The sequence below is a fragment of the Haliotis rufescens genome, unplaced genomic scaffold (assembly GCF_023055435.1).
Source record: "Haliotis rufescens isolate VD_foot unplaced genomic scaffold, xgHalRufe1.0.p SCAF_7, whole genome shotgun sequence".
Taxonomy (NCBI): domain Eukaryota; kingdom Metazoa; phylum Mollusca; class Gastropoda; order Lepetellida; family Haliotidae; genus Haliotis; species Haliotis rufescens.
Window position 1 is genome coordinate 31463897 of NW_025964361.1, and position 12473 is coordinate 31476369.

Below are 12473 nucleotides of genomic sequence, written 5' to 3' on the forward strand. Positions count from 1 at the left end.
ACAAAATATTACAAAGACTGGTTGGCGCCGAGTCAGCATGATGTGTCTGAGTTGTGTTTTCAATGTTAAACTACGGCATGGTATTTCATTGTCAAGCACTATAAAACCAGGACAAGAAAAAAGGACAAGCGACCTTAAGCCCCAAATTCCGTTGATATTGCGGAGTAACCATATCCTTCTTTAATTAGGATAAATGGTGCACCTCAAACCTGGTCCCGCCGAGGTGATCCAGTCGGATTGGCTGGCTACAAATGGTGTCATCCACGTCACAGATCACGTGTTACTATCCCATGGGTTTACAGTAAATAATAGCGACCAAACCTTTTCCCTCTTCATATAAATCTCTGTCAAAAGCAGAGTCGACTGTACGATTCCGACTCTATCATGATTATGCGTCCATGAGTTACTGATATTAAAGAGTGATGCCCACAGGTGTTCGCCAGAAGGTGAGTGTATACTGCCACCTGGTCACACGCACAATAATTGTCACCCGAACTGTACATGTTCGAATACATGTGAAAATGCATATCATTATCTCATGGAATGTCAATTGTTTAGTCATCAGCGTGAAATTATGTTAAACAGCCTTAAAAATATTGTTCATAACATACCTATTGATGTACACTTACTGTTACACGGCAATGCAGATCACGTTGTTACAGAAAATGAAGCTATATTTAAGGCAGTACAGCATTATATATGTACAACTAAAAGATTCGTGTAAAGAACTGTTCATTCAACAATCTCTCTCTCTCTCTCTCTCTCTCTCTCTCTCTCTCTCTCTCTCTCTCTCTCTCTCTCTCTGTCTCTCTCTCTCTCTCGGCGCCGTCTCTCTCTCTCTCTCTCTCTCTCTCTCTCATCTATAGTGTTTTATGTTTTATGCATATATATTGAATTTGAAATTGTGAATATTTTGTAAATACCAGGGAGAGGGCATTCTAATTAAGTTGGAAGAACTTGTCCCCCAATCCCGTTCACTCCTTGTGAATAAATATGTTTAAATGAAATTGTATGGTGCTTTAACGTCCTGGGCAGAGTTTTTGATCATTTCAGTTCACAGAAGCATCACACCAATTTAGAAAACATGCAATAAGTTATTCTCATTTATATTTAAAACTTATGATACAGACCAATTTCTTTCAAATAGCTAAATATGAGATGCACTACATATGAGTTACATAACGACAATCTATACATTGCCAGACCAGCCTGGCCCTGACAACCCAAGAATATATTAATCAGAATAAGTCTACGCATTAAATCACCGACGATAGATCGACCTCTCATCTTTTGTTTGAAGACAATTTTGTTAACTTTTCAAAAGATACAAACAAATATAGATTGACGCAGGGTTTTTTACTTTCATGGTAATATTTATTGATAGAAGATATTGCAAGCCTTTTCGACATTTGTATATGATTTGTTTAATTGCAACAGTTTACTTATATCGCTTATGTTCTTCACAAAATACTGGTCTGCAGTTCTTAAGTTTTTCTGTCTATTGACAAACTGCCACGAAACATTGATGTATCCATGAACAGTGTCCCTGTACATTCACGTTACAACTGTGTTCCCCTGTCCCCATATGTTACGTAAAATACAACAACTATGTTTTAATTTTGATGAAGCTTGGAGTTATTTCATGGAAGACAAATTTGGGAGAGCAAGTAACAACATGGACAGTAGTGGTAATAATCAAACGCTGCTGTCGTCTAAAAAACTCATTCGCGGTATAAAGAGGCCAAGCACAGATTCAAAAGACTAAAAAACATTTATCCCGTCATTCTACTTTGAGTATACATTGATTTACGTGACTGGATTTGAGAGAAATTAATAACATTGTCGTGTCTGATGCATGACATGCAAGATGCCCGTCTGTCAGCGGTTTGCACATTAAAAGAGAAAGCACTCTCGTCAAAGCCGGGAGATTAACTTCCATTGACATCTATATAAGGTCACGGTGGGACATTTCGAAAGTGTATCGACAATCCCCAATTGACATGATCCTGATGAAAAAGTAAGTTGTTGAGCAAACTAATGTTTAAAGTTGTCTGTTTAATCAACGAATTAGTTTTGGAGAATAGGATAGCTGGCCATGTGACTCATTCCTTAATGAAATAATGACAGTGTTTTAGAGCAGGTCATGATTCCAACATTGATGATTGTGCTCCCTGCACTATAATAATTACAGTACTGTGTAGATCGAGATGTACTACATGTAGGGATTTGTTCTACGATGTGCTGATATCAAGGCAATTCTGTGTGACTAATTAGGGTCTCACGCCGACGAATTTCGAATGTAGACATGCATATCATGTTTTGTGTTTCTTTGGACAGTTTAAAAACCACATAAATTAATTATTAGCGTTTACTGCATTATCAATATGTCCAATCTCATAAACCACACCAGTCATCGTGATGTTGAGGCCAATTAGACTTGTTCGTTGAAGGACGACAAGGCGAAATTGTAAAGGGTTATTGTTGATCTGAATGTACTGTCCATATATGGCCAACAAAGCCTTGTATTATGGTCTAGAATTGCGAAATAAACTAAAACAGACCTGTTATTTTTAGGCTATCCCAGTTTTGGCCGGAACTGGCTAAACCCCTTTATGGCCAAAATACCCATTACGCGTAAGGATGTGATGCCCGTTGTTTGTCTATTCCTCTGTTATGGTTTTTTTCCAATTCCCGGCGTCCCATGCCAAGTAGTAATATTTCTTTAAAACTGCAAATGGTGTCGTAAGACATTCTCAAACATGATTATAGACAGGACACCTTTCAATTTACACCGAATTCTCAAACCCATACATGAGTAAGTAAACATATGTTATATAGAGTTCATTTCTTGTGTTCTTTCTGTCTCAGATATTTTAGATAAACATGACAAGTATTGCAAGATATAGACTTTAAATTGTAAATTTAGCTCTTTAAACTGATTATCTGCAGCGCGAGTCTTGGTTTCCAACCCCAAGTACAACCCTTGATAACCCCACGTTCCCGATGATAACACTAGCTTATATTAACATGGGAGAGCTGGTGTAGCCACAAAGGATCTCGGTGAGTAATGTAACTATTTCATAAATGACTAGTATATTCATTTAGAAAGATAGCATAAGAGGCATTGAAGTCAAATTGAATTTTATCGTATATGTATTTCTCTCTTAAAATGAACCTGTCGTTGTATAGTTATTCAGAACATCAAAAAGGCATACTTTCTCTCGTAATGATTTTAACCTTGCCCAGACGTGGATACCTCGCACTGGAAGACCTAAACACAGCACAGTTACTAGTTCAGCTCGTGTCCATATATATATAACTTAACGTATATACGTTTTTGTAGGTAAGATTATCATAACAGAAACGATCAAATGTGTGATGTTTTGTCATAGTATTATTGTTCTTATTCACATGCATCCACATACTTGAATTGTACCTCTAATGCCTAGGTTGCCCAGTGGTCTAAGGCGCCGCGATTCGCTGTGCAAAGTTGCGTCCCTTGGGCACGCCTGAAATCTATGATTGTGGGTTCGAATCCCGGTTCGCCCCGATTATGTTTCTAGGTTTATCAGCACCATACCCGTGCTCGTTGGTTTCACCAAAGTGGTAAACATCTGAGACCTGCATCACTTCGGAAGTTCCTCCCACATTAAGCTGACACGCCGTGATATAACTGGAATACCGTTAAAAGCGGCGTTAAAACCAAACTCACACACTCACACACCTCTAATGCTGCTGCTAGTGACCTGGGTGTAAATAATGTTCAGTTCAGTTATCCACTGAGATTCCGGGTCAGAATAGGTCATCACTGTTTTTTTCTGGCTCAGACTCTCACCCAGCAACCCATGCTGGTCGGAAGAGGCGACCAAATAGACTGGGTGGTCAGGCCCGGTGACTTCGTTGATGGCGTGAGAAACAAAATGTGGCCCAGAATCGATATTCTCTGTAATTTTGGTAATTTAGGAAAACGAAAAACAGGAAATTAAATTACCAAAATTAATGAATTCTCGAAATAACACACATTTCTAGGGTAACTCACTTGGTGCCGCAATGAACGTGCACGTCGTGTGGGGGCTGATTCTGCTTGGCGTCTGTGATGTTGCTGCGCGAACTATCATGGAGGCACTGGCTTCCAGGTACGACATCATGTCCTTTTCAAGTCTCGTACGAAGAGCTGGACTGGAGAGTCTCCTAAACACGGGTATGTCCACACGAAAGGTATGGATGTATGAACATGTTATATATTTCTATTTGCCAAATATCCCTATCAGTGTTAGCTTATCTCACTTTTTTCAGAGTTGTTCCCCTTATGCGTGCCAGGATCCGCACGTGATGCGGCTAAACTATAAGATATGTTACCTTTGCTAAACGTTTCAAGATAAGCTCGTTATAATTATATTACACTTACACCATTTGATATTCGCTGGGGAGATGGCAAATTTCCGGGGGCTGTAATATCTCGTGTCTACCTATCCATATTATCATCATCCAATGACATGCTAATATCATCCGAATCGTATAAAAAATATCAACGCCAAAGAATAGCCAGTTTCGATTGTCTGTTTCGAAACAGATTCCATTGGGCGTAAAAGGCACAATTGTGATGAAAATTATTATTAACATCCTCACGGAAGCTATATCTGGTGCTTCTAGCATTATAAAAGTAACTTATGATTTTTGTAAGTCTAAAACTCAGAGGTGTTTTGACAAAGAGTGTGACTCTCTTCGTAGTGAGAGTCTTCATAATCAGCGGTTTTAAAGCATCCAATTCTGTTAATAGAACAAAATTGGAAAAATGTACTACAGAGAAGGGGTATTTCATCCAAAATGTTTAAACATATCCAGCCTATTTATTCTAAAGTCAGCTCATGTGTTAAATATATTAACCTTTACACAGACTTGTGTGTGTTCGCCAAGGTTCTGTACTCAGACCCAACTTTTGGCAGAGGAACTTAAAGCATCTTGTAGTTTCGGTTCCAGTTTCACCCCGACATAGTACATTTGTTCCTTTTACTTTTTGCTGATGATGTTATTCTTATTTCTGACACAGTTGCTGGATTAGGGGTCGTAGAACAATATTGCTGCAACTACCTATACTGAACAACAAAAGTTCCTGTGACATTGAATAAGATTTAATGCAAAGTTATGTTTTTTACCAAATCTGAAAAAAAATCGGTTTGCAACAGATAAAAGACTCCTGTAAGTGTTCAAATGGTTTAATTTACCATACTGACTTCAGAAAATGTGTAATTTCATTAATAAAACATGAACATGCCAAAATGTCAATTTACAAATCAATAGCGTGTGTGTCCACCTCTGGTTGCGATGCAAGCAACACATCTTTGTCTCATGGAATGGACTAGGCATCGCACAAAGTCCTGTGGGATATCTGTCCATATGTGCTGGAGCATGTTTCGAAGTTCCTGGAGTGTCTGTGAAACACGTGGTTGACGTCGAAGGCGCCGATCCATCTCATCCCACATGTGCTCGATTGGTGCGAGCCGGCCAGGGGATGACATTCACGTTGTTTTGTTGAAGAGATTCCTGAACAAGTCGAGCAATATGAGACCGGGCGTTGTCATGTTGAAAGGTGATGCCTGGGCCATGACGACGCAAAAACGGTAGAACAACAGGGCCGATGATCTCGTCGCGGTAGCTCTGTCCATTGAGATATCCCTCTACCACTGTCAAACGGGTCCTCTGTCCCACCCCATACCATAACGCTGCCGCCCCCGAACCGATCTTCTTCCATGTCACAATGATTGACGTAACGTTCACCTCGACGTCGGTACACTCGAATCCGTCCATCGCTGTGGCTGAGGTGGAAACGAGACTCGTCAGTGAATAGAACTTGTCCCCACCGCATGGCCGTTCAGCGTGCTTGACGGTGGTTTCCTGTCAAAATGGGACATCTGGCGGGTCTTCTTGCGACAATCCCTGCACATTTGAGGCGGCGACGTACGGTTTGTAAAGATATTCGTCGAAGGCCAGGGATGCTTCTTGCACTCACTGTTGCTGGCTGGAATCGCTTTCGTAGGTGTGTTGTTCGAATCCAGTTGTCTTGTCGATTATTGGTTACGCGTGGCCTGTCACTCCGAGGATGGTCTCTCACTGCATTCGTCTGTTGCCAACGTTGCCATAAACACCAAACGAAAGGTCATAGACAACAAACCCGAGGTTCACACTGATATAATTAAACTTCCGTTGTGTTGTCATTACTGTATTCTAATTAGATGAATTGGTGACGTGTTATTCCTTTCATTTCCCGATGAATATTAAAAAAGTAAGCCACGATCACCGAGTGGATTACTTTCACCACTAGGGAATGTCGGGGAATCACAATTACAGTTAAAGGAATTCCTGTTCCAACAGCTCAGTCTGCTGTAGTTTTTTCGCAGGCTGGGTTCCTAATATGTCATGTCTTCGGGTTTTTATTTCTAACTCTCATATTTCCAACTGTGTCTTGATGTTTGTTTCTGGCGGTCACTGACCAAGTCATTTGAAACATCAGCTTTCTCCCTGACATGTATTTGTTCCCGTTCAATCTCATTAAAATCAGACCTCAATTCTCGCTATCGCTAAACAAAGATCTGAGGACATCCCATTACGGGACACGTCAGAACGACCTTTCATTTGACCTATCAGAGCATCGCTTGCCAGATTATGAAAGTGACAGTCGGAATGTGATTTCTATTCATGCAACTTCGAAAACTTTAACTCCGAACGATAGTTACGGGTTTAATGACTAAATCCATACAATCTAGACCATCTATTAGCCATTCCAGATTGTTCTTTTGTTCAGGTTTTGTTATTTGTAATCGAGAATTTGTCAAAATATGTTTCGAAGCGTAGTCACCAATTTGAAATTAGTGCCGTAAAGCACGAGAAAGCTGCCTTCTGATTGGTCATCCCATTGGTCGGTCAAAGTTCGCGCAAGGTCGCTCTGACGTGACCCCTAATGGGATGTCCTCAGATCTTTCTTTAGCGGTAGCGAGAACTAAGATCTGATTTTAATGAGATTGGTTCCCGTTCGTTACAGTTTGAATGTTGCAGTTCTTTTCGCCACTTGCCTTGATCGACAGGATTTTCTTCATGCTACTCTGCGATGATAGGCTGCTGACTTTGTGGGCATGTCAAGTTATGTGCATAAATTAAACAATCACCTGATACACGCCACAGTTTGTGGCTGGAATGTTAATCAATCTCGTCATTTCTGTCTACTTTGATTTTTACAATTGTTTTTGATTAATCTTTGGCAGATAAAACATGTATTCGCAGTTACAAATTACACTACCTGTTTTCATTCTGAAGGAAAATACACCGTGTTCGCCCCGGTAGACGCGGCATTTCAACTGCTTCCCGAGCAGATGATTTCGCAGCTATACCTGAAAGAGAACCTGCCCCAGTTGAAGGCTCTGGTCAAGTATCACATTGTGCCGTACACTGGGAACACGCACCGCCACTGGACAGGGGAGAAAGTCAACACCCTGGCATCAAAACCTGTACGCATGGTCACCTACCCCCACAACAAGGTCCGTCTCTGTAACATGGCGTCCACACTGTTTAACAGTCCTAATGCTATCATTTAAATTTGTTTGTTTATTCTAGCGTTTCTGTTTGTTTGTGTCATATTTCCTCTTTGCCTCTCCCTATGTTTAATGTTGATTTTGCTGCTTACCTGCAGGTGACTGTTGTCAACGGCGTCGTCCTCACGGAATCGAACCTGAGCGTCTCCAACGGACATATATATCTGCTGAGCACTACCCTGGCCGCTCCTAGTGGTGATATTGTCAAAAGTCTACAACAGGACTCCACGTACTCCAAGTTTCTCACTGCTGCCGCCTTGTCAGGAATGACGAACAAACTTAAAGGTTCGAAGCACCTTACATAATATCAAAGAATGTCGGTGTTAAATAGCTTAATACCTTGCGTTAACATGATACGAAGGGTTCATCTTCACAGGTAACCGTTGTACAACATTGATTTAATTTGCTGCAGTAGAGTACACAGGTAAACGTTGTACAACATTGATTTAATTCGCTGCAGTAGAGTACACAGGTAACCGTTGTACAACATTGATTTAATTCGCTGCAGTAGAGTACACAGGTAACCGTTGTACAACATTGATTTAATTCGCTGCAGTAGAGTACACAGGTAACCGTTGTACAACATTGATTTGATTCGCTGCAGTAGAGTACACAGGCAACCGTTGTACAACATTGATTTAATTCGCTGCAGTAGAGTACACAGGTAACCGTTGATTTGAAACCAAGGTAAACGTATAATATTGACTATACGCTGCGTTCAAATACATGGTTAAACGTTAGACAACATTGATATACTAGTTTCCGTTAAAGTTCGCTACTAAAAGTTATTTGCCAGTGACATAATAGTATTACGCTGCACTAAGTTGGTAAGTTGGTTGGTTTGTTGTTTAACGCCGCACTCAGCAATATTCCAGCTATATGACGGCGGTCTGTAAATAATCGAGCCTGGACCAGACAATACAGTGATTGATATTATGAGCATCGATCCACGCAATTGGGATCGATGACATGCATCAACCTAGTCAGCGAGCCTGACCACCCGATCCCGTTAGTCGCCTTTTACGACAAGCATAGTCACCTTTTACGGCAAGCATGGGTTGCTGAAGACCTGTTCTACTCCGGTATCTTCACGGGTCCTGCACTAAGTACAAAGGTTTACGATTAACATTGATATGATACGCTGGGTTCAAGACACCATGTTAATGTTAAGGTTTAAGGTCGGAGTTCATTTGTTCAATTTCATTATGTTATACCATATGTCAATTCAATTTTAATATTTATTTTGAAAATTTACGAACGAACGTTTTCTCCACAGAAGACAACATCACAGTCCTTGCTCCTTCTGATGACGCATTTCTTAAAATGAATAAAACTAGAACAGATGCTTTGTTTAACAACGTACCCCTGCTACGAGGTGAGTGATGCTTTGTTCAAAACCATTCCCCTGTTACCAGGTGAGTGGTGCATTCGTCAACATTATTCCAATTCTACAAGGTTAGTGATTGCTTATTCAACAACATCCCATGCTACAAGGTAAGTTATTCTTTCTTCCACAACAGCCCACTCCTACGAGGTGGGTGATGGTTTTACAATCGAGCATGCTTTTTTGCTAAGATTTCAAAGAGCGTCATACGAATCTTGATCAAAAGTTGTTTGACCAAGGTTACAACATTCAAAGCCTCAGAAAAGGTTTATGGCAGACATGTGGATGTCATATCCAAAATTAATGGGTCGGTGACGAAAAGTTATGTCCGATTCAATTTCCTATTTTGGCATGTACTATATGTTCCTGTAACGATTTTTTATGCTTGGCCGTTTTTTAACGTTGGTCCTTCGTTCAGCGCACGACTCTTCCCGAGGGAGCGGCGAGGTGGTTGCTGATTTGGTTTGAGACCCTGGGGCCGTACACGGCCAGTTTCGGGATTATGAGGAGTTGCCTCCCTTGGCGACTATAGAGCGGTAGAGTGCTTTGGTTACGACAGTCTTGCTCAGAAGGTTTACTTTGAAGTCACACACGGCCTAGGGCAACAGGAAAATGTATCGGGCCACCTGTAATGTCAGTCAGTCTCACTATTACTACACATTTTGTTTGGAGTCTGTGAAGAGCGGCCATTTGTTTGTTTTTTCACGTGGTCTGCATGAATTGTCGAATGTCTATAGGAAATTGTGGTATTTGAATAAACCTGTGTGTGCCGAGATTCCTCTCTTGTGTAGTTTATTTAGTGATATAATATTGGAAATTTAAGGTGGGTTGAAACAGAACCACTGCCACGCAATTGTCTTGTCACAATACTGGGACCGCAATCTCTGGTATCTTTCAGTGATAGTACAAAGCAAGGCTTATATTCTCGTGTTTCTTCAGGTGAACAATTGACTTGCTTTGGCATGTGTTTGTGACGAGTATCAGCGTTGCCATTTACGTACATGTATGCATGCTCATGAAATCGTCGGAACTGTACAATCGAGAGATTTATTGTGAATGTTGAAATGGCGTTGTCGCTTTTATTCAACAACCATCCCATGCCACGAGGTGGCTGGTGCTTTCTTCCAAAACATGTCTATGCTACAAGGTGAGTGATATTTTCGTCAGCAAAGATTCCATGCTTCTAGGTGAGTGATGCTTTCTTCAACAACATGTAGATGCTACAAGGTGAGTGATACGTTATTTAACATCAGTCCCCCCCTTCAAGGTGAGTGATGCTTTCTTCAGCAACATTGTTGACTAGTGTCTACACACCTCAAAAGCTCATACATGAGCTTGGAATTCTGTTTTTCACTTCTCAAAAAGTAAAATTTTGTAATATAATGATATGATCTTTTTTCACCAATTTCCCTACACTGTCTTGTATATTCGCCGCACAATCTACTCCCAGCATTGGTGGAATTCCACATCCTGCCAGGCGTCTACTACAGTTATGGCTGGTATAATAAAGAGGACATCCACGATGACAACCCAAAATACGACATTACCTACACTGTCCACGAATACGGCAAGTGTTAACTTCTTTATTTCACTGCTAGAACGATTGACCAGCAGAGTTACATTCTTAAGCCATCAGTCTCAGAGTTAACCTCAGTTGGGCATTTTTCTTCAATTTCCATACTGATTCTGAACGGTTTACCTGCTCTAGCCCCGACTATACGTTGTATATGAAATGATATGTACTTGATAGTTTTCTCTCAACTGTTCCTTTATATACTCTCTAAAGACGAGTCCTCGTGTGGAAGAGCACTTGCAGACAAATACATGAGTTATATTACATGTATACAACTCCCGTGTATGATTGAACTGTTCGAGGAAACAGCGTCTTTCACTGTCCACTCAAGGCCCACAAATTCTCGAGGAACATGCAGCTCGAGCGAGACATTTGTGCAGAGGGTGTTGGTTGCAATTGGGGTACATTGTCGAGAAATATTTCTACTTCACGTGTCCGCAATGACAAACACCCATTAGGCGGCGATATTGGTACTCCCATGTAGGATACTTGTAGTGGCATAGATATAACTTTAAGTAAGTGTTCATGGTATAAGTGTCTTAACAGTTAACACTCAACCACCATCTCACTCACTCACTCAATCTTAACAGGTAACCATTTGTTCTGGATTACACCATTTGATGGAAGCGTCTGGAACCAGGATTGGCTTGCAACTAATGGCGTCATTCATGCCATCAGTGGAGTGAAGTATACATGGCCGTTCATTGGAGATCTTAACAGGATAATCGGCTAAAACCAAGATTGGAGACACCACATTCTAATTAAAGATATGTTTACGTGAACTACCGTATATTTTGTCATTTGCACGGAACTCATCCTAATCGACGTGAGTGTTGCTGGGGCTTCGGTCCTGCTCAACCAGAAAATATATGTTCCAAGGATACCATTATTCGAAGCATACTTCGGTACCCACTGCGGCGAATGGTCATGTTATGGAGACACGTTGGGAATTAGTTCATTCTGCTTCCGGAATCAATTGATTCGAGTGATTTCTCGGACTTGAACCATTTAATTGTTGATAAATACATTATCAAAACTATTTGCCTTAAGTGTTTTTGTTAAAAGATGCAGGTTTAGAATGTCCTATGAATTCCTTGCTCAGAATCAACTACAAGAAAAAGTGGGACATCATCATAATGGTTTACCGGTAGGATGAGATGGTAACGTGAGTGTAAACCTTCTATAGTCCTCGCCAGATGAAACAGAGGCACGAAATATCGCGATTTTTAATTAATGAAGATAGGTACATGTGTGCGAATAATTTTTAGGTGAAAACAGCCGGTCCGACGATAAGGTAGATTACTGGCAGCGATGACAAAATTGCAAAGTGCGCTTTTCAAGAAATATCATTTTTGGTAGCGATAAACATCACCAGTGAGTTTTGATCCACGTTGTTACAATCCAGGTAAGGGTCGGCAGTCAGGAGAATGCTAGCGGCTACGTTTTTGCAGCTGTGTAGCGTACGTACATCACCAGCAGGAGCTGAAAGGATAAAAATCGTGCAGAAGTTCTGTTGATCTGGTACTGTAAACTGGATGCATATACTGCTAAATATAAGCGCTTGCATTCACCTGACATCCATCTTCCCGAGGCAAGTGAGTTAACTGACTATAAAAGTCCAGTTTCCACCCTTGCCGAACTAGGCTGGTATTATGGAGTTACATTTTGGCTGGGCTAACGAGTCTATGCATAGTCCAATCAAAATCGCGCACCGAAATCGAAATCCGGTTTGTAAAATGTCGTGCAGATTTCTGTCGATTGAAGGATTTGCAAAGCATATGCACCGCCAACTCGTTGTCAACAGATATTTTCCAAGTCTTTTCATGTTTTTAATCAAGTAGCTGACGTGATTTGATGCACTTCGCTATGTAAGACCCGTTTTATCACAATATAGATCTTGATTATCAATCAGATCGTTTTGACTGGGCGC

At 40.9% G+C, this 12473-nt stretch overlaps 1 protein-coding gene across 2 annotated transcripts; it reads left to right on the top strand.

Annotated features, from left to right (window-relative positions):
• Positions 1 to 3002: 3002 nt before the first annotated feature.
• Positions 3003 to 11579, top strand: LOC124146042 (transforming growth factor-beta-induced protein ig-h3-like). Of its 2 annotated transcripts, none has more exons than XM_046516097.2 (7): positions 3003 to 3060; positions 4030 to 4201; positions 7312 to 7532; positions 7685 to 7871; positions 8863 to 8961; positions 10421 to 10537; positions 11134 to 11579. In XM_046516097.2, the coding sequence occupies exons 2-7, from the start codon at positions 4051 to 4053 to the stop codon at positions 11274 to 11276; spliced, it is 918 nt and encodes a 305-aa protein (XP_046372053.1). In that variant the 5' UTR covers positions 3003 to 3060; positions 4030 to 4050; the 3' UTR covers positions 11277 to 11579. The 2 variants fall into 2 exon arrangements, with proteins under 2 accessions (XP_046372053.1, XP_048243942.1); XM_048387985.1 differs by having other exon boundaries at positions 7339 to 7532.
• The last annotated feature ends 894 nt before the right edge of the window (positions 11580 to 12473 follow it).

Excerpts from the sequence above, each read along its gene's own strand:
- LOC124146042 (XM_046516097.2), top strand. The coding sequence starts at position 4,051 with ATGAACGTGCACGTCGTGTGGGGGCTGATTCTGCTTGGCGTCTGTGAT. Across the intron at positions 4,202-7,311 it reads GGAGAGTCTCCTAAACACGG|GAAAATACACCGTGTTCGCC; the intron begins GTATGTCCACAC and ends TTCATTCTGAAG. Across the intron at positions 7,533-7,684 it reads TCACCTACCCCCACAACAAG|GTGACTGTTGTCAACGGCGT; the intron begins GTCCGTCTCTGT and ends GCTTACCTGCAG.